The 17,812-nt window shown below is 40.2% G+C and overlaps 2 protein-coding genes across 3 annotated transcripts in view; one reads left to right on the top strand and one right to left on the bottom strand.

Moving 5' to 3' along the window:
* The window catches only part of KPNA1 (karyopherin subunit alpha 1), a 52,052-nt gene extending 45,084 nt beyond the window's left edge, over window positions 1-6,968 (top strand). For both annotated transcript variants that reach the window (XM_062633080.1, XM_062633086.1), the window contains exons 12-14: window positions 1,005-1,132; window positions 1,861-2,039; window positions 3,494-6,968. In XM_062633080.1, the coding sequence (XP_062489064.1) occupies window positions 1,005-1,132; window positions 1,861-2,039; window positions 3,494-3,681 (495 nt within the window). In that variant the 3' untranslated portion in view covers window positions 3,682-6,968. The remainder of the gene's footprint in view (window positions 1-1,004; window positions 1,133-1,860; window positions 2,040-3,493) is intronic.
* A 2,967-nt stretch (window positions 6,969-9,935) lies between these two features.
* Window positions 9,936-17,594, bottom strand: FAM162A (family with sequence similarity 162 member A). Its single transcript, XM_062633098.1, has 4 exons — window positions 17,109-17,594; window positions 14,737-14,845; window positions 11,752-11,860; window positions 9,936-10,037 (listed from the first exon to the last, which is right to left on the bottom strand). Exons 1-4 carry the CDS (start codon window positions 17,350-17,352, stop codon window positions 9,942-9,944), a joined length of 558 nt encoding a protein of 185 aa, XP_062489082.1. The 5' UTR covers window positions 17,353-17,594; the 3' UTR covers window positions 9,936-9,941.
* Between the last annotated feature and the right edge of the window lie 218 nt (window positions 17,595-17,812).

Below are 17,812 nucleotides of genomic sequence, written 5' to 3'. Positions count from 1 at the left end.
TTGCAAAGTACAAATCTAATATAACATGGCATGATGGAAGTGTTAATGGTTTTCCTTGAGGGCTCCAGATTCCTGTGCTGGAAGTGCAGATTCGGTGGTAAAGAGCGTTCATGGGACTGTGGATACAACTGATAGGCAATATGTGTTTATACAGTAGATGCATTGTGGGTGTCCAGACAAACAGGAAGGGTAAAAGAAATATCATTTTTTTATCACTGGGTAACCACCCACAATGCCAATTAACTATAGCTTTTTGCGCTATGTATTGTTAATTTTCTATGGAGTCCCTTGAAAAGTTTCTCTTTGGCTTTCTTTGAATTTGCCTTTATCAATTCTATGATGACTTATGTTTGTGAAACAGTAGTTTAAAAATGTTATTCTAAGCTCTTCTTTGAATGATCCTTATGAATGTGCTTTAGGTCCCAATACTTGTGTAACTAAACTAGTTTCATTTGTCTTATTGCAAAAGGCTTTTTCCAGAGGACATTACTAGTTGCTGACTAAATACTCACTTGACTTCTATGAGTTTGGTGAGCTAAGCAGTTAACCATCCTACTGAACCATCCATTGTCTTTTCACCAGGAAAAAATAGATTGGTTATTGCTTGTTTTGAGGAGACCTTACAGTTTGTTCTCTTTGATCTGTTGTCTCACCCACTGGAGATGTGGTATGAAAGGCTCATGAAGTCTTTTTCTGTCATTCGGGGATCTTAGTGGATTACTGACTTACTAGCTTAATGCTCTACTATCTGGAAGAATAAGGGAAGTAACACGTTAGATCTGGCAGTCACTTCAGTCTGAATGTGTTTTGAATTCTTTTGGGATAAACACAGGCCCTGGCAGAACTGGGGTTTTGAATGCAAAGCTGAAAACTGATTTTTGCCACTTGATAAGAAATGTTTAATTGTTTAATGTGTCGTGCTGAGCATAGGCATTGACTGTCTCAGGACAAGGAAGTTATTTCTTATTTTTGTTATAACCATGAGATGTTACTTCTTTTCGCAGACGGTCATAGATGCCCATATCTTTCCAGCTCTTATAAATATTTTGCAAACGGCTGAGTTTCGGACAAGGAAGGAAGCTGCTTGGGCAATTACAAATGCAACATCTGGAGGCTCTGCTGAACAGATCAAGTATGTAATAGTTCAAATCTTTCAGTGCAATTGACTGAACTAGTGTTTGTGCAAGAAATCAAACTCAACCTAGAAAGTGGAAAAAAACCCAACCCATTCTGTATGCTTTCAGTGTTGTATCCAGTGAGCCAGGTCTTTGTATTGAGTTGTGAATGAGACATTCATTCCTTTAGGGAGAAATCACAGAAGTGTTTCGGGAGTGCAATGCTCATTTAACTAATTGAACTATTTCTCTTATGTGAAAAAAACCCTAAATGCAACTTTTAAACTGATTTCTTAGTGGTAGTTGTAAAGTGTAAAAAAATATATTAACAGTCTGGAGAGGAACGGCCTATTGTGGGCATTTTGTGTATTGTTTTTTCCTGCTCAACTTACACTAGTATATTATGATTATATTGTATGCAATTTTGCATAAACCAAACCCATGAAGTTGTAAATGTATTAAATTAATATAATTTATATCAATAGGAAATGTCTATAAACTATAGCTGTATTTTTATTATAAGTTAAAAAAAATATTTAATCTCTATACCTAGACAGAGAAGGTAAAGTTATTTTGTTTCAGCAGAAAAGTGTATTGACTAGATACAAATAGATGTCTATACTTTCTCAAGTTGCTATTTTATGTTTGTTTTTGTTCTTAGACCTTCATGCCTTTAAGTGTTTAAATGGCTACACCAATTATAATTTTGCAGAAAATTCACTTGGTTTCATGTGGTGTTCTTCAGGTATTTAGTCGAACTGGGATGCATCAAACCACTCTGCGACCTCCTTACAGTAATGGACTCAAAGATTGTGCAAGTAGCGTTGAATGGGCTGGAGAACATCCTGAGGCTTGGAGAACAGGAATCCAAACGCAGTGGCACTGGCATTAATCCTTACTGTGCTCTTATTGAAGAAGCATATGGTATGAGAAAAATATAGTTAGGGGAAGTCAGGGGTTAAAGTGGAAGTCAAGGGTTAAAGCAATGGTCACAAACCCGTAAGAGTTTCAGCAGACCCATTCTCACTACTTTCCTCATCGCTATTATCTGAACATTAATGTGTGCCAAGGTACTCCATTTGTACATTATCTTTGTGTGTAGATTTGAGGCAGTGTGTGCAGATCTTCTTTTCTTACTACTGACCCTGAGGGAGCCTCCAGGGTGTCATTCAAGCACTGAGATCTTCCCTTCATAGCAAATTAAATTTTGGGCGCTCTGGTCTATTGTTCAGGTTTAAAATCTTTCCCTGTAAAATTATGGCAGCAGCCCCAGCTTCACTGTTTGCCCTTGTTCTACTGAGGTTCTGGCATGTACCAGCATGATTTCATCCCAGTCCTGAGGTACTGCTGCTCTTAAGGTTAGTTTCCGTGTTGATTGGCAAGTCCTTTATTAAGAAAAATAAAAATGGGTTATTGAGGGCAGTATAGAAGAAGACAGTGTCACTGAAAATGGCTTCTTGAACCATAGTTCCATAAAATGGTTGGGTACCTTGACTTCCAAGGAAGAGTTGTATCAGAGTTGTATCAAGTTGTATCTTGCCTGCTTCTAGGTTTTAACTTCCCTTTTCATGTCAGTGTTACAGAAATGTCTACAGAGTATCAGACAATTGTTCCTGTAATCTTCATACATAGTAAAAGGAGCAGCCAAGAAAGCCGCTGCAGTTCCCAATATTAAAGATTTTCTAGAGTGGCTAAGACTTGGATTTCATTATAGTACCATTCCTAGGTATTAAAGATAGTTTAGCTTGCTGCGTTCTTTTCATTTGTTTCTGACTACAAGGCCTGAGTTTGCCCATCTGCTTAATGTCTGCCCAGAAACTGGTTGCATGAGTTTAACTGCATTATATATACTTGTGGTACAGATTACATGATGGAATCTCCATCCTTTTAAGCTTTGAAGATTTGCTGGGCAGAGCTGACTTTACCTGGTGTTAGTAGTAGTGCTGGGCTGGACTGCAGGTTGGACGAGATGATTACCAGAAGTCTCTTCCAACTTGCAGTTATGTGATTCTGTAGTCACGGTTCTTGTAACCAAAGCACTGTGAACACACTTTCAGGAAACATAGTTCTAAAGGTCTCTTCAGAAAACTTCTTTGAGGCGAGGCCCTGTTCTTTACTCATTCAGTCTTGCTGATACTTGTTTTTTCAGTGAAAGGATACAAAGCATGAAGCACATCACACAGTTACAGGGAACTTTGTAGTTCAACCTGTTTTACTTTGGTTGTGGAGAGTATAAGCTGGGTAAGGACATAGAGGCACCTGCTCTTCTGGAAGGTGGGAAGAGAATTATCATAGAACTTGATGTTCACAACAGACTGAAAATGATCGTGGTCATGTGCTTTCACCAAGCTGTAACTTTTATATACTTTTCTTTGCAGGCCTGGACAAGATAGAATTCCTGCAGAGCCATGAGAATCAAGAGATTTATCAGAAGGCCTTTGATCTGATTGAGCACTACTTTGGAACAGAGGATGAAGACAGCAGCATTGCCCCACAGGTGGATCTCAGCCAGCAACAGTACATCTTCCAGCAGTGTGAGGCTCCCATGGAAGGCTTCCAGCTCTGAGGTGCCCCTGTACTGTGTGCTCCTCTACCTAACCAGTCCTGTTGTCGAGCCACAAGCCACCCGTGGAGTGATTCTCTCAATGTTTTCCATAATCCTGTTTGCGCTCATTCGCTTGCCTTGTGCACATGCTCTTACATACGTCTGGAAAACTTTTGGCTCTCCGTGGCAGGATGCCCCCTCCTTGGCAAGGGGTCACCAGAATCACCCTTCTCCTCTAGATTCTGAACCTCTCCACTGTCACCTTTGTGGAGTTGAGGCACCTTTCTATACTTTGAGATATTCCCTGCTCTTATTACAGGAAAATAATCCCTCCTCCACTAGCCCCCACTCTCCTGGCATCCAAGATAAGGCTGCCTTTTTCTTCTATTTGCTGCAGTGTGTGCCTGCAGTCCAGGGAAACATTCAGACTTGCTGAGAACGTAGCTGAATTAATTCCCCATGTTCTTCCCTGGGTGCCTCTTTGGATGGCTGAGAGAGATGCATTATCTCTTCACATGCAGTGTATCTACTTTGCTGTATGTGCCAGCTGGGGTTATTGGCATATAGAACATGTTACAAATAATGGAGTAAGTTCTCTACCCCCTGCAACAACAAGCTGCAATGGACATGTTTTCTGGTTCTTAAAGAATACTGAACACATCTGGCCCCATCCCTTCTCAACACTGAGCTCCCAAGCTGGATTGCAGACCACTGTGGAGACTTCCCAGTTGCTCTTCTCTATCCACAAAAAAAGAGTCTGTGAATAGGTCACTCTTACCACCTCCCCAGAAATGACTTTCCAAATCAGCTTCTAGAATGGAGAAACTACCCCCACCTTTGCTTGCTGGCACAGTATGATCCAGCTGGGCCTTCCTTAAAAATTGAGCCCTTTCTGACTTCATGCTCCAGAGTCTGGTCCTTGGTATTATAGTTATGGCTGAAAAATTCTTGTCTGCCTCTTTACATTTTTACACAGTGTGACTTGAACAGATTTATCTTCTGAAAAATAACCTTCTGAACACAGAAATTTGGATTTGTAAAATTTAGCACAAGGAGCGTTAGAGTTTCATGAGACAAGAGCTTCTTCTCCAGCTTACCTGATAAAACCAGAGTCCTCCGGGTCAACGCCCTTATTTAACAACTCAAATGACACTACGCTCAAGGATAATAATCTTACAGCCGGATCCTCCTGGCCCTTTCAGTTTTCCCTCTTGCTGTTTACTGGACTCGAGATAAATAAGCATGGAACGCATGGTTCCTACAGGTGACATCTATAAGGCATCGCTGACTGCATGACAGCTGTCATCTGCAGCTGTAGACTGCCATTCTGCTAGCAGCATGTTCTTGGCTCTGCGACCCGCTTGGATCACAGACATCTGATGCGAAGGCCAGCCACTCCTCACTGACTTCAGCTGAGATTGGCACCAGAATCTGCGTGCAACTGGAGAGATGCCATGTGATTGAAAGTGGCGGTTCCATTTCTGTTAATGCAATGGATTGTCCAGGCCGTCCGCTCCCCCCTGCATCGGGCTGTGTTCTTTCAAGCCCTTTTGAATGCTTGGAACCACATTTGTCCAGTGTAAACATTTCAAAATCACCACTAACAACTGCAGTGTCGTGTACCTGTGGTAGAGGTTAGTGGCAGAACTGTCTGCAAGATCCTCCTTCTGGCTCCTCTCAGTGACAAGTCACTGCAAAAGCAAAACCAGCCCATTGGATACAGAATGATAAAAACATAAATCACTTGTCAAACTGCTGAAAGAAGCTAGGCAAAGGCCTGAACATCAGCTCTATGTGACCATCATTTAAGTACAGTCTTCAGTTCTGTCTGTGCTTCAGGATGGAGACTCTGACCTGTGTGGCTACTGCAGCAGCCACCTGCTGCTTCCCTAGCTAAGCCAGTTGGCCTCCACCTTCCCTCTCCCACTTACTTTCTCTAGTGCTGCTTTGTGCTGAAGGAACATTTAGTTTACTGCACTTGATCTGTAAATGGACTTTGATTCTTTGTAATTTTAGGGGGTTAAATTTGGTGGTTAATTTAAAAAAAAAAAAAAAGGAAAAAAAGAGCAAGAAAACCCCTCAATGTTGCCTTTACATCACATATAAATAACTGTGTTTCTCTTTTCTTGAAGGGTGATAGAAGCACTGATTAGTAGCAAAACCTTGTTTTAGCTTTTGGATTTTTTTGTGCTGGATTTTTTTACGTGTAAATTTCCAATAACATGTCATTTCTATAAGATTTGTTTAAAATCATGTACCTCTTATTGGATGGTATAAAAATGCTACATATTTTGTAAACAAATCTGAGCAAAGTGTGTGTGCATATATTCTGTATATTCATATATGTATATTCTGTGTATATATACACTAGTGTGTATATATACATATATACACACACACCTATATATGTACACACATGCATATGTGTGTATATATATACACATATCTATATATCTATATATATATAAGTGTTTTCCAGGCTAGTGAAAACAATGTGGTGCATTGGCGTTTTCTTCCCCTGCCCCCCAAGAAAATAATGACAATTGCCTCTAAATGAGTGAATTAAAAGAGAGTCCGTTGAAGCTGAATGGTGTGCCTTCCTGTGTAAGGAGCCTGGCCAGTGTTTGTTACTTTTGCTGTGGATATGTGAATTCAGAGCAGATAAGTATAAATCTTTAAACTTGGTATGTTTGTTTGAAGTGACAGGCCTGGTTGACACAGGTAATCTTGTTGTCATATATACCTAGACTGTGTAAGGCATTTGACTGGTAATGCATAATATTTTGACTGAAAACTAAAACGATACAAAAATCAACATGGCACACATTAAATGGATTAAAATGTGGCTAATTCATAGGTCTCAGTTGAATTTTAAATGCTGCTTAATTGAGTATACGTCTATCAGGATTTTCCAGCAACCAGATCTTGGCCTTGCTTTACTTAGCCTTATTAATAGGTTGAAAAGAAACAAAATCCACTTCTAACAAAGGTTGTGCATTCTAGGGAGAGCAGACTTGTGAATGATGAAAGAAACAGTAGCTCGCTGATACAGACTCATCAGAATTACTTGGTATGCCAAGGGAAAGTTACCTAGTTGCATTTTAATAGAGCCAAACATGTACTGTGTTACCCATCTAATAAATAATATTCAGGCCACAGGTGAAGGACTCTGTTCTGGAGAAGTGCTGCTGAAAGTCTGAGCATCATTCTGCATCATCGCTGGAATGCTACTTCCTAACATGTCACTGTGTGGCTACTGTAATGCTCACAGGTACAAAAATAAATCTTTAGTAGGAGTGGGGAATTTATATTAACTTTATAATGGCATTGGTGAAACTTTACAGGAACACTCGTTGTTGCTGTCAGTCAAAAAGGGATGCTATGAAATTGGGAACAGCAAGGACTGTAAAAAGGTGGCAAGTTCTGTTTAGATGAGAAATGAGGCACTCTTAAACTGACACAAGGGTTATGTCCCCTGCTAGGAACATTGAAGCCAGTATTTGCTTTCCTAAAGGATGTGCTGGCTGCTCAAATGGGAACTCTAACATCTCTAGCTTCCACTTTGTGAAGGTCCTGCTGTGTTCTTTATTTTGTGTGCAAGTAGGAGGCAGCGTGGTTTCATGTGTGCAGGATAGGCCAGCGAGCTGTTGGAGTTCTTATGTTCTTCTCTTCCCAAACCAAAGAGGAGAAAGAAAAGGAAACACTGTTTAAGGGCTTAGTATGTTCCTCTCCATCAGGCGCTGTTAAAAGAGTGTAGACTAAAACTATCAGTTAAATCAGGCAATATGAGGTTTATTAAGAAGTGTTCCAGACAGCTAAACTGGCTGCATAGGCCAGAAACGTGTGCTAGTTTTTAAACCATTGTCTGTGTTTAGAAGTGATTTCTTGGAAGCCATCACACTAGTAAAGAGGTGGTTTCTTTCATTGCCTCTCTGAGAAAGATTTACATCATTTTTCTAGTAGCCAGCTATTTGTGAAGAAAATACTGCAGTGGTTGGGAGTGAGCTGGAGACAGCACGAAGTCCAATGGCTCAGGCTTTTATTTGAGACTGGAGCCTGTGTGGAAGCTGAAAGAAAACACAAAGGTATGCAGTGATGTACAGTCCTTACAGTACTGAAATGGTGGAGATACCAGAGTGGCTAGAAGGGAAGGATATATGACATCTCCATGGAGCTTTTGTCAAACCACTGGACTGGCGTTCCAATTTTTGAGTAAATAGCATAAAGTTTAGAGAAATTTAAATAAAATGAAAGCCTGGTGCCCATTGTTGCTTTGAGGTGTTGCTTTCTGAGGCATTTTAAGTAAGTAATTCTTATTTGAAATACTGTAACAGCTGGATGAGTCCCAATAGTTCTGTTTCCAAAAGTAGATGAGTTACCTGCCAGTTCTGCTCAGAGTGCACTGGCAGGGGCTTTTGAGATGGGTAGTTTTGAGATGGATGGTTTTAAGCTCTGCCATCACCAAGCATGAATCACAAGTTTCTCTTGGTAGCCTGAAATACTGTCTGAAGTGCATGTGCTTTTTGGTGTCATTTAGTATATATATGAGCACAGGCACACAATCCAGGAAGTTTTTGGTGTTGGTTTCCACCTGTGTGCCTGCTGGTGTGGCAAAGAACCAGAGCTCTCACCTACCTGCAGTGGAATTAAGTATGACTTGCATTCAGTGCTAAATGAGCAAACAAACCTCTGAAAGCCTGCTCTGCTCAAGGCAGCTGCCTTACAGAGAACCAGGTTGTGGCATCACCTGAAAGTTTTAAGTTCTGTGGTGGAATGACAGCACAACTTGTTTGAGTGGTTGCATCTTGTCAATGTGAGTGGTACCCAGAAATGCAGTTCATAGAAATGACTGCAGCAGGTATTTTCTAGTTCTAGACCAAGTGAAGGGCAAAGTACTAGGGAGGAATGCACTATTGCTTCTCTTTTCAAGGTGTAAAGATTTACCCTGCATTTTTGTAGGGCTTTTAATTTATTCAGCAACAGTGCTAATTTTTAGTAGTACCACAAAAAGATTAAAAAAAAAAAAAACAAACAACCCAGGATGAGGAGAAGGTTTCGAGAAAAATAATCTGTCAGACTGATACAAATGCCTCTTCTGTTTCTGGGGTCCCCACAGCCACTTAGCAGGCAGTCCTGGAAAATAACATAAAGCAGTCTTGACACTTCCAATCTACATTTCCCTCCAAATGAACTGAAAGGAGGAAAAAAAATAATGTCTGCATTTGTTTCAGGCTGTTGAGCATGAACAGTGTGTGGCTCTTGGGAGTTGTTCTTTGTAGGTGTTTCAGGGTCTGCTGCTTCTAAAACTTGTGGCAGATGATCTTTAAGTGGGCTACTGTGAAAGCAGAGATCATGATTTAAAGGGGAAAAAATGCAAATAAATCTAAATAAGGTTTGGCAAAAAGTTGCTCTGCAGCAGAGAGCAGGAGTGCCTGACTTTCCCATACTCACGTGCCTCTGAACAGTAAATCTGATAGCACTGGTTGAAGCTGTTGCTTCATATTCCTAAAAATAGTTATGTCTGTTGCCTTTGCTTGGACATTCTCCCTCACTACCAGCTCTGGTGTAAAAGGTTGTCATCTGTAATACACTGGTTCTCTGGAATGCCATTTCACTATCAATCTCCCTCCTCTTTTTATCAAAGGAAGCAGTTCTTCACAAAAAGTAATCCTTCACTTAAACAAATGCAGCCTGAATATATTGGACCTAGAGCAGGTAAGCAGACTTTCTAATAACTTATGATTGTTTTGATAATGTTGATGCAGGTCATGCAATTCTTGACTCAAGGGCTTTCTAAATAATTGTTCTCTCTTGCACAAAGAGGAACGTATGGAATATCTGAAGCACCCAGTAACAACTTAGAATACATCTAGCACCATTCTTCCTCAAGGCACCTGAAAGTGAGCGTTAATGACTGCCCAGTGAAGGTTATTTCATTTTTACAAGTATGGATGCACAAGTCAAAACCGAAGGGGGTATCCTTTTCTGTCCCAGTTATCTTCTCATAAGTGGTAAGAGTGCATAGCACATGTGGGAAACACCTGTCTGTCCAGTTTGTTCACCTGTCCTGTCCCACTGACCATGAAGAAGAGAGTTTGGAGGCAAGGGGAGGTTGCTAGGAAAAGTGAAGTATTTCTGGTTTTAATGATTACAGGATAATGTATTAATTTTCTTGAACATGAGAGTACAGAAGTAACATACATGAAAGATGTGACTATGTTCTTCCAGTGCCAAGAGGGACAGCTTTTCTTCTCCAGTACGTGGTCTCTTCATCCCCTCCTTTAAGGTTTAGCAGATGTGCTCTGAGTAGCTTCTTCTCTCCATTGTGCTTTCTTTTCCAAGTTTATGCTTGTAAGAGTTTGATGCCTTTTTACAGCCTACAACATAATGACAAAGCAAGAGCAGGTATTACCTGAAGGACCCCAGGTACAAAACATGAATCAACAGTTCACACAATACCTGGCCTATCCTTTTCAAGGCACAGTTGTCAGCTTTAATGCCAGGTGGGAAAGGGTTAAAAGAAAGAGACTATTTTGGCTTAAACCCATTACTTCTCTAGGAATAAATGTGCCTAAATGTGCCTTTTGTTAAGGCACTAAAATATATATGGTCAGTGTTTAATACTCTGGTCTTCAGAAGTCAGAGGTACTGGAAACAAATCAAAAATGAAACATAATAGATTCCTGCTGCTGTGAAAACAAGGATCCCAGAGCAGCTGTCCTCTTCTCTTTCCAGTGTTTGCATTCATACTACCCCAGTATAAGAGGAAAATGTTCTGGGAACTGTCAGTGTTCAGTCTCTTATGGTAAAAAACCTTTCCATTGTTACGTTTCAGAGTGCTGCATCCTTTTCATTTTGATAGGCAAATGCTGACAGAAATGTCATTTGACACTTCAGTAGTTCACAGTGCTGGGTTTGAGAGGCTTCTTCCTAGTTTTAAGGTTTCTCTATAACACTTAGGCTATAGAAAGAAAATCAACACTGTTATTCAGAACTGCCTCAGAGAAAGGCAGCACACAACTAAGGTTCTGCCCATGTAGATGCTTTAAGCTGAGGGGTTTCTGCTTTCCGTCATCTGTAAAAGAATGTAGTGGACTCTGTTTCTGTTACCACTGTGTTTTTTATCCAAAGTAACTTGACAATAAGGTGCACAGATTATATTTGCATTCCTTGACTTGAATTCTAATGCTGCTGAGAAGCTTTAGCTTGGCTTCAGTGCACAAAAAAATGTTCCTTGCTTCTTTGCAGAAATACCTCAAAGTTAATAGTTCACCAACTGTGTTGAAAACGTATAAAATTAAAGCATTACTAGCCTTTGCTGCACGTGGAATTTTAGACTTTATACTCACTCTCTTAATATGATGCAAATTAAATCATAGACCTAGTTCTGCCACATGTTGAGCTTGGATACCTTGCCAGATTCTATGCAAGTGAAGGATGTCAGTACCTTCAGGATTTGGGAACTTTTCTATGAAGTAGTGTTCTGATTCAACAGTCATTAATAATTTGAGAACTTGTTCCATCCACGCTAAAGTAAAACTATTTTCTAATGCAATTAAAGGGTACAGAATTACCATCTCTTCACTGTTTAAAAATACTTTTGAATATTCTCATGTCTTGTCTTTGGAGAAACATACTCATCTGCTATTTCCATTATAATTGAGTATGTGAGTGTTGCAGTGTGTAGAGAGGCATTTGTAATAGGTCCATACAGTCACTATATGGACCCCATTGGCCCAAGGAGCCTTTACCTGCCCACCAGATCCTCACAACAGAAGGTGCTCTTTCCTTTTGACTTCTTGCAGGCCATCAGCAAAATCAAGGAGTTAAAACAATGCAATCATTGAGAAAAAAAGACTTTTTTCTCCTTTTAAAGGAAGCATATGCATTCTTAACAGTGACATCACCCTTTTGTGACTTGGGAATTAATCAATGAGGGTCACTTCTGGGGAACTGGGAAGACATAGTTTTGATCAGTGATAGAATTAAACCAACAAACCCCAAACCAAAACAGTGCTAACACTCCACAGGAGGAACTGAGGAGTTTATGTCAAGACTGATTTGCGCTCACCAGCCAAAAATTGTGCTTACCTGCTTTCCTCTAATCACCATGATTATGCATCTCACTATTGTCAAGGCAATCATCACATAGCTGAGCTTCACATGCCGTGTGGTCTTTGCTGCTCTGATTGTATCAATCCTCAAGAAATAAAAGAACAGACACACTCATTACCAGAGACACAAATAAATCCTTTGGCTAATGGTTATTTGTTAAGAGACAATATTGCTTTGCATTGCAGCCAAGTGATCTGGAAAAGGAGGAAGGCTGCAGTATTTAAGTATGCACATTCACTATGGAGATGACAGGAAAGAGAGAGGGATGGTTTTACTAATATGATGTTTTTCTTAATGTCAGGTCCCTCTCCGCTGACTACCACATTCCAGGATCAGCAAAGCTGGGGAGCACTGCACCTGTATTAGGACTGTGGTGTATTTAGCATTGTAAAACATGCATTTTCCCTCAGCAGCAGAAGCAGGGTAAAAAACATTTGTCACCAGGAATAAAATAGTGTCTAGCAGTTGGAGCATCTTGGGCAGGGGGAAGCATTATCACAGCTTAGTAAGCCTGAGCTTCAGAATCATTTTATTTATGATGCAGTCTGTTTTCCAGCAAGAAGGCTTCCTCCACTATGGGATTTGATACTACTACAGATACACACTGGCTGCTGAATGAAACGCTCCTGAGGAATTCGGACTAGGACTTGGGAAAAGACCAGTAGTTACCACTTCCCTCCTGCCAGACTAAAGAGTGTGAAGGTAATCTGTTTTCCTGAGAAGCTAAGGAGGCATGGAGGATTGAAAGCCTTCCAACAGCAGGCTTTGAATTCCTTTAAATCTTTTAATTTCAGGGGGATTAATAGCCACACCAGTAGCTATCCTACTACTTTGGGAAAAACCTGTTGCCTAGTTTGCTGTTATTTTTCAAAAACCTTCCACAAGAAGTGTTTCTGTTATTAAAGCTTTCAAATGTACATGTGATGAGTTAAAACAAAAATATCAGTTATTTTAAGTTGGGTTAAACTCTAAAGATAATTCTACCCAAATGGTGGCTCAGTCAAATTTAAAGTTCCTCTTAGAAATACCAATGCAAGAAGGGCCAGTGAAGCATAAAGGTTTTAGATGTGCTCTCCATAATAACCAAGGACCTATACCTTATATGATTAATTCTCCTAGCAGAATTTAGAGCAGTTGACTCCCTTCTCAAGGAGATCTGATGTTCTCATGGATTAAATTTAGCATATTATAAAATTATGGAGTAGAAAAGCATCAACATAATGTGATAAATGCATCAAATTAGGTAACTATATACACCAAAACTAACATGAGTGAATATGGAATAATTTACCGTATTTTGAACCTTATACTTGAAGGAAAAAAGCTACTGAAGTATCCATGATAGTTCAACATGGTAAATCACAGAGGACCTGAGAACTGAAGAGAGTTTTGTTCTTGTTTTTGAAGAGGAGAGCAAGAATGATGTGATCACTGCTCCAAAGTACTGATACAAGATTTCTGATGACAGGGAACATGCCCATCTACCATGAAACTAAGAGTTAAATTTAGCTTCCATGTTGGTTTAGCTAACAATCTGCCATGAACAAATCAGGCAGAGGAAGCAATGAAGCTGGAATGCACAGAAGTAGGATTTAAAAGCTTTCTTAAGTTACTTTTTGAAGTATCTTAGATGTGTTAGAATATACAAGAGAAAAAGGTAGCTATCTGACTTCGATTTGCATTTTAAATCAATTCAGTGGCTAAGATTAACATTTGTTTAATAAATGAGTTATTTCCTGCAAGACTCCCAAGTTCTATCACAAGCTCTTACAATCCACTTTTAGTTCAGAATGGGAAAGAAAGCTTTTGTGCTTTTCTAGTTCTTAGTTGCCTCCTCAGCTTTGGCTGAACTATTTGCCTAAAGGAAAACAAGAATTCCCTAAGCACTTGCAAAAATAGTCAGCTTTTATCCAAACTTGGTTTGTCCTTTCAAGAAACCACTGAAAATGACTTTCAATCACTCTGCTGTTTTCTTAAAAACTCTCATAACAAATCTTTGGGGGGCAAAACCAGATGAACGGGCAATAGCATAAATTGTAATAATTTATGCCTCTATGTATTTCAAATGTAATTTTAAGAAAAGTGCCTCAGTACAAAATGGAAGGATTAATTTTTAACAATATTTGTCCAGTGTGATACACTTACAAAAAAACAGACACATGGGTAGATTTTCAGTTCCCATAGGGTGCATACAAACAGAGTATCCTTAGAGGACAGCTATAGTGATTTACTGTATCTTTTAAATTTAAATACATACAGATATTTAAAAGCATTACAAGCATGTTTTAAAAGGTAACTATACTACCACCAGAAATACTTTTTAAGCTAATAATTGCCTGTTGTTAAGTTTGATCTTCATTTCAGGTAAGCAGACTAGAACATCCACGTTTATTTTCTGCTTTCCACACAGGGCAAAGCATTGACACAGCTCCACAGCAACAGGGAAATTTGGACTATACATATTTTTTGTTAGGGAGCCTTTCCACTGTTGGTTAGTTTAAATTCCACAAGTGAACAAAGCTGGCCCATGCGCTCTAGATGTTCACTAATAAAGATTTTAAATGAGTTTCAGTTATTTTATAGGTATATCATGAAAGTTTTGCACAAGGGGAGACTGATGTAGGAATTAAAACACTAGAAAAACCTCACTAGTATTTGCAAAAAGCTTTTTGGATTGGGAGAGAAGAGTAAGAATTTGCTGATTGTGATGTTCTAGTGAAACAAGTGATAAATGCTGGTCATGCTTTCAGGAAAAAAGAAATCCAAAGGGGTAGATTATCTCAGTAATGCAGAATTGCTCAGGTCACCTCATCTACAAGACAATAAACCAAACACAGCAGTGTAAGATTTTTTTAGCTTTGAAAACCCATACCATTTAAGAAAAAGTTATGGTGGAGTTGCATTCAAGTAACATTTCTGCATGGACAATGTCTCTTTTACAGCTTTAAAACTGGCACTTACGAGACAGTCTCTGGTATATCCTCTGTTTTTTTGAAATGGCCTGCCCACAACAAAAATCTTTTGTCCCAGTCTGTAGGCTTGTGTCCAGGCACCCTCGAAGTAGACCGACCTAAAAGAACCCTAACAAAAAGCACAGACAAAGCCAAAACACCACTAAAACCAATACTCAGAGAAGCTGAATTGCCACAGCTGTAATGAAACCAGTTAGGGTGAGCAATGCAGAAGTGTGATTGCTAGAGTTGGTTAGGGGACAAGAAGTCTATCAGAATCAGATTAACAAACTTGTACATAGGGATTAAACTGAGGCCATGTAAGGAAAGCCAGATCTTGTCTAAGACTTCAATATTTGTATCCTTAAATTTGCATAACCTACTCCAACATCTAAGCTTCCGAAAGTGCTGTGATAGTTTTCCCATTATATTAGTTTAAAAAAACAGGAATAAACCAAATGGAACTGCTACAGAGAAGCAAATATGCTGCACTGTTACATCACAGAATGTTAACTTTTCCAGGCAGTGTAAGATTTTATCTTATCTGGAGGCATAAACAAACATAACCATAAACAGAGATTAGACCCTTAATTTTCAGCTCAGTTTTTCAAACTCCATATATAAATACTCATACTAGGGGAAAGTTTCCATGCATAAGACACTAAAATCTAGCAAACAAAGTGCAAAGATGGACAGGTTGGGTTTTTTTTAACAATGGGAGGTATTCCGAATGGATGCATGCTGCCTCATGGCTTCATAAATTATCTGGGAAGTAGGGTGGATATAGTTTGCTGACAGCACTGAGTTACTCAAAACCAGAAAGAAGAGTGTTACACGCAGAGAGCTGCAGGGCTTTGGAATCCCGAGTCAATGAGCTGGCCCGTGAAAGAAAGCCCGTGAGTATAAACAGGAAGCAATTCCAGCTGACACACAAAGGACAGACTCTAACCTAACCATTATTGCTGAGGAGCAAGTCCTCAGGGTTTCATAGAGTTTTTGGCATAGTGTTCAGTAATAGAAAGGGAAATGGCATTACTAGCAATGATTAGGAACACAGGCAAATCCAAAAGCAGTAATATGCCATTGTATAAAACCTCAACTGCAGCATTTGAAAAGCATGTCAAGTACAAATCCCTCATCTCAGAAACAGTTGAAATAGAACTGGCACAAAGAAAACTGGGGAGGACCACAGGTAGGGAATGGCCACCATGTAAGAAGCTGTATCATAGAACAAGACTGTTTGGCTTGGACAAGCTGTAATTGAAGCTCCTTTCAGCACAACAGAGGGCACCAGAATCTTAAATGACATTAACAGCACGAGTTATAATAACCAGGACCCTTTTTGGAAGGGGTACTGAATAAGGGAACTTCACATTGGAAAAAGCACACATTGGGTTTAAAAAACAGATACATGATTACATGTGTTTTCTCACAGCACAGTTCAGCTGAGGAATTCCTTCTCAGAGAATGTGGATGTTAAAAATACATCTTGCTTAAGGAGAATGGGCAGATTTATGAAAAAAAAAATGCAGTAAGGACCATTAAACACAAAAATGCCACCTCTGGGACAGTAGTCCAGGGGTGAAACACTGCCCTCTTCCAATAGTCCTCCTTAGGTCCTTGCTATTGCTCACCATTCCTGTTAGTCTTCACAAAAATGCAAGTGATCTCCTTTACTGACCACTGCCGGAGACATCACACTGCTGAGGAGACCTCTGGTCTTACCCAGTACAGTTGCATTATGTTTTTAACATAGAAATATGCAAAATGCTTCAGACCTGTATGATGCTTTTATCCAGCGTCAGCAGACCCTGAAGGGAGCCTGTTTTACAAGAAGTCTGATTAGAGTATCAGAACTGTCCCATACATAGGGAAAAAATGTTTAATGGCTTGAGCTTTATCTGACCAGCTCCACCCTTGCAAATGAGCCAAGCCCATGATTCAGACTGACTCCTGCAGGGCAGGCACAATTTTTTTGAACAGCAGGAGCTGGTTGTACTACGAACAACTGCAGAAGTATTTTAGTTCATGTGATGTTCCTGAACAGTAACAGTTTACCTCAGGTTGAAGAGTCCGTTCTACAGCACAACGGAAGAGCCTTAATGCAGGACTGCACACCAAATAAGATACTAGTGACCTGCTACAAAGCAAAAACTGTGTTCTCAGAAGCAGAAATACTGATCCCTGGCTTTGTTTAAACCCAAGGTTTTATTGCTAAATTTAACACTCAAGTTTTTCAGTCTAAAGATCAGAATTCCCTCTCAAAAAAAACAGGGATATTAGCATCTATGCCAGTACAATTCCTGATGAGATGACTGCAGCCTGGATATCTAAGTATGTTGTATCATGAAACATAGCATGATTATTACCAAAAACTCTTACTTTTTGGCTGATGCTGACCTTCTTCATGGGGTTTAATGCAAAGCCTTCTGCTTATATTTGGATCCATTCCTTTAGTCTTTCTCAGGATTGAGGGAATATTTCTCCCCAGAAGGTCAATAGCCCCACCTGGAAGAGAAAGCAGAGGCCAAATCAGTATAGTAGAAAGAATATTATCTTTTAAATGGAAGAATGGAACTACAAAACCCACCCCAACTTTGAAAGACGAAAGAGCATTTCTAAACATAGAAACTTAGTCTTCTTTATGGCAGCTGAAAATGCCTCTCCCATGAAAAAGAGCCGCCCTTCATTTTTTATGTACAATACATTCCACCCCTGCAAAGTTGACGTTTAGAGGCGGACAGCCCCAACCAAACCCTTTCCAAGCTCTCCAGAGAAGAAAGGAAAGGTGCAAATCCATTCCTTTCATGTTCTTCAGTCAGTTGGGGGGCTGCCAGCCCCACATGCAGTCGCCACAGCTTCCCTTCGTTTCGCTTCTTCCCCCGCCGCACCACCTGCAACTGGGCCGGGGCCGCCCGGGCGATCCCCGCTCCCCACCGCACAGGGCCCGGCATCCCCGGGCTGACAACACCGCTGACGGCCCCCGAGCCCCGCGGGGCAGGCACTCACCGCCGCGGCCCCGGCGCTCCTCAGTGTCCCTGCTGGGCCGGCACCGGAGAAGCGAAGGCGAACGCACCGCAACGCGA

This window comes from Pezoporus occidentalis, unplaced genomic scaffold (genome assembly GCF_034315485.1).
Source record: "Pezoporus occidentalis ecotype Australia unplaced genomic scaffold, CSIRO_AGI_Poc_V1 ctg111, whole genome shotgun sequence".
Classification (NCBI taxonomy): Eukaryota; Metazoa; Chordata; class Aves; order Psittaciformes; family Psittacidae; genus Pezoporus; species Pezoporus occidentalis.
Note: the sequence above shows the minus strand (reverse complement) of the source record. Positions and strands in the feature narration are given on the sequence as shown.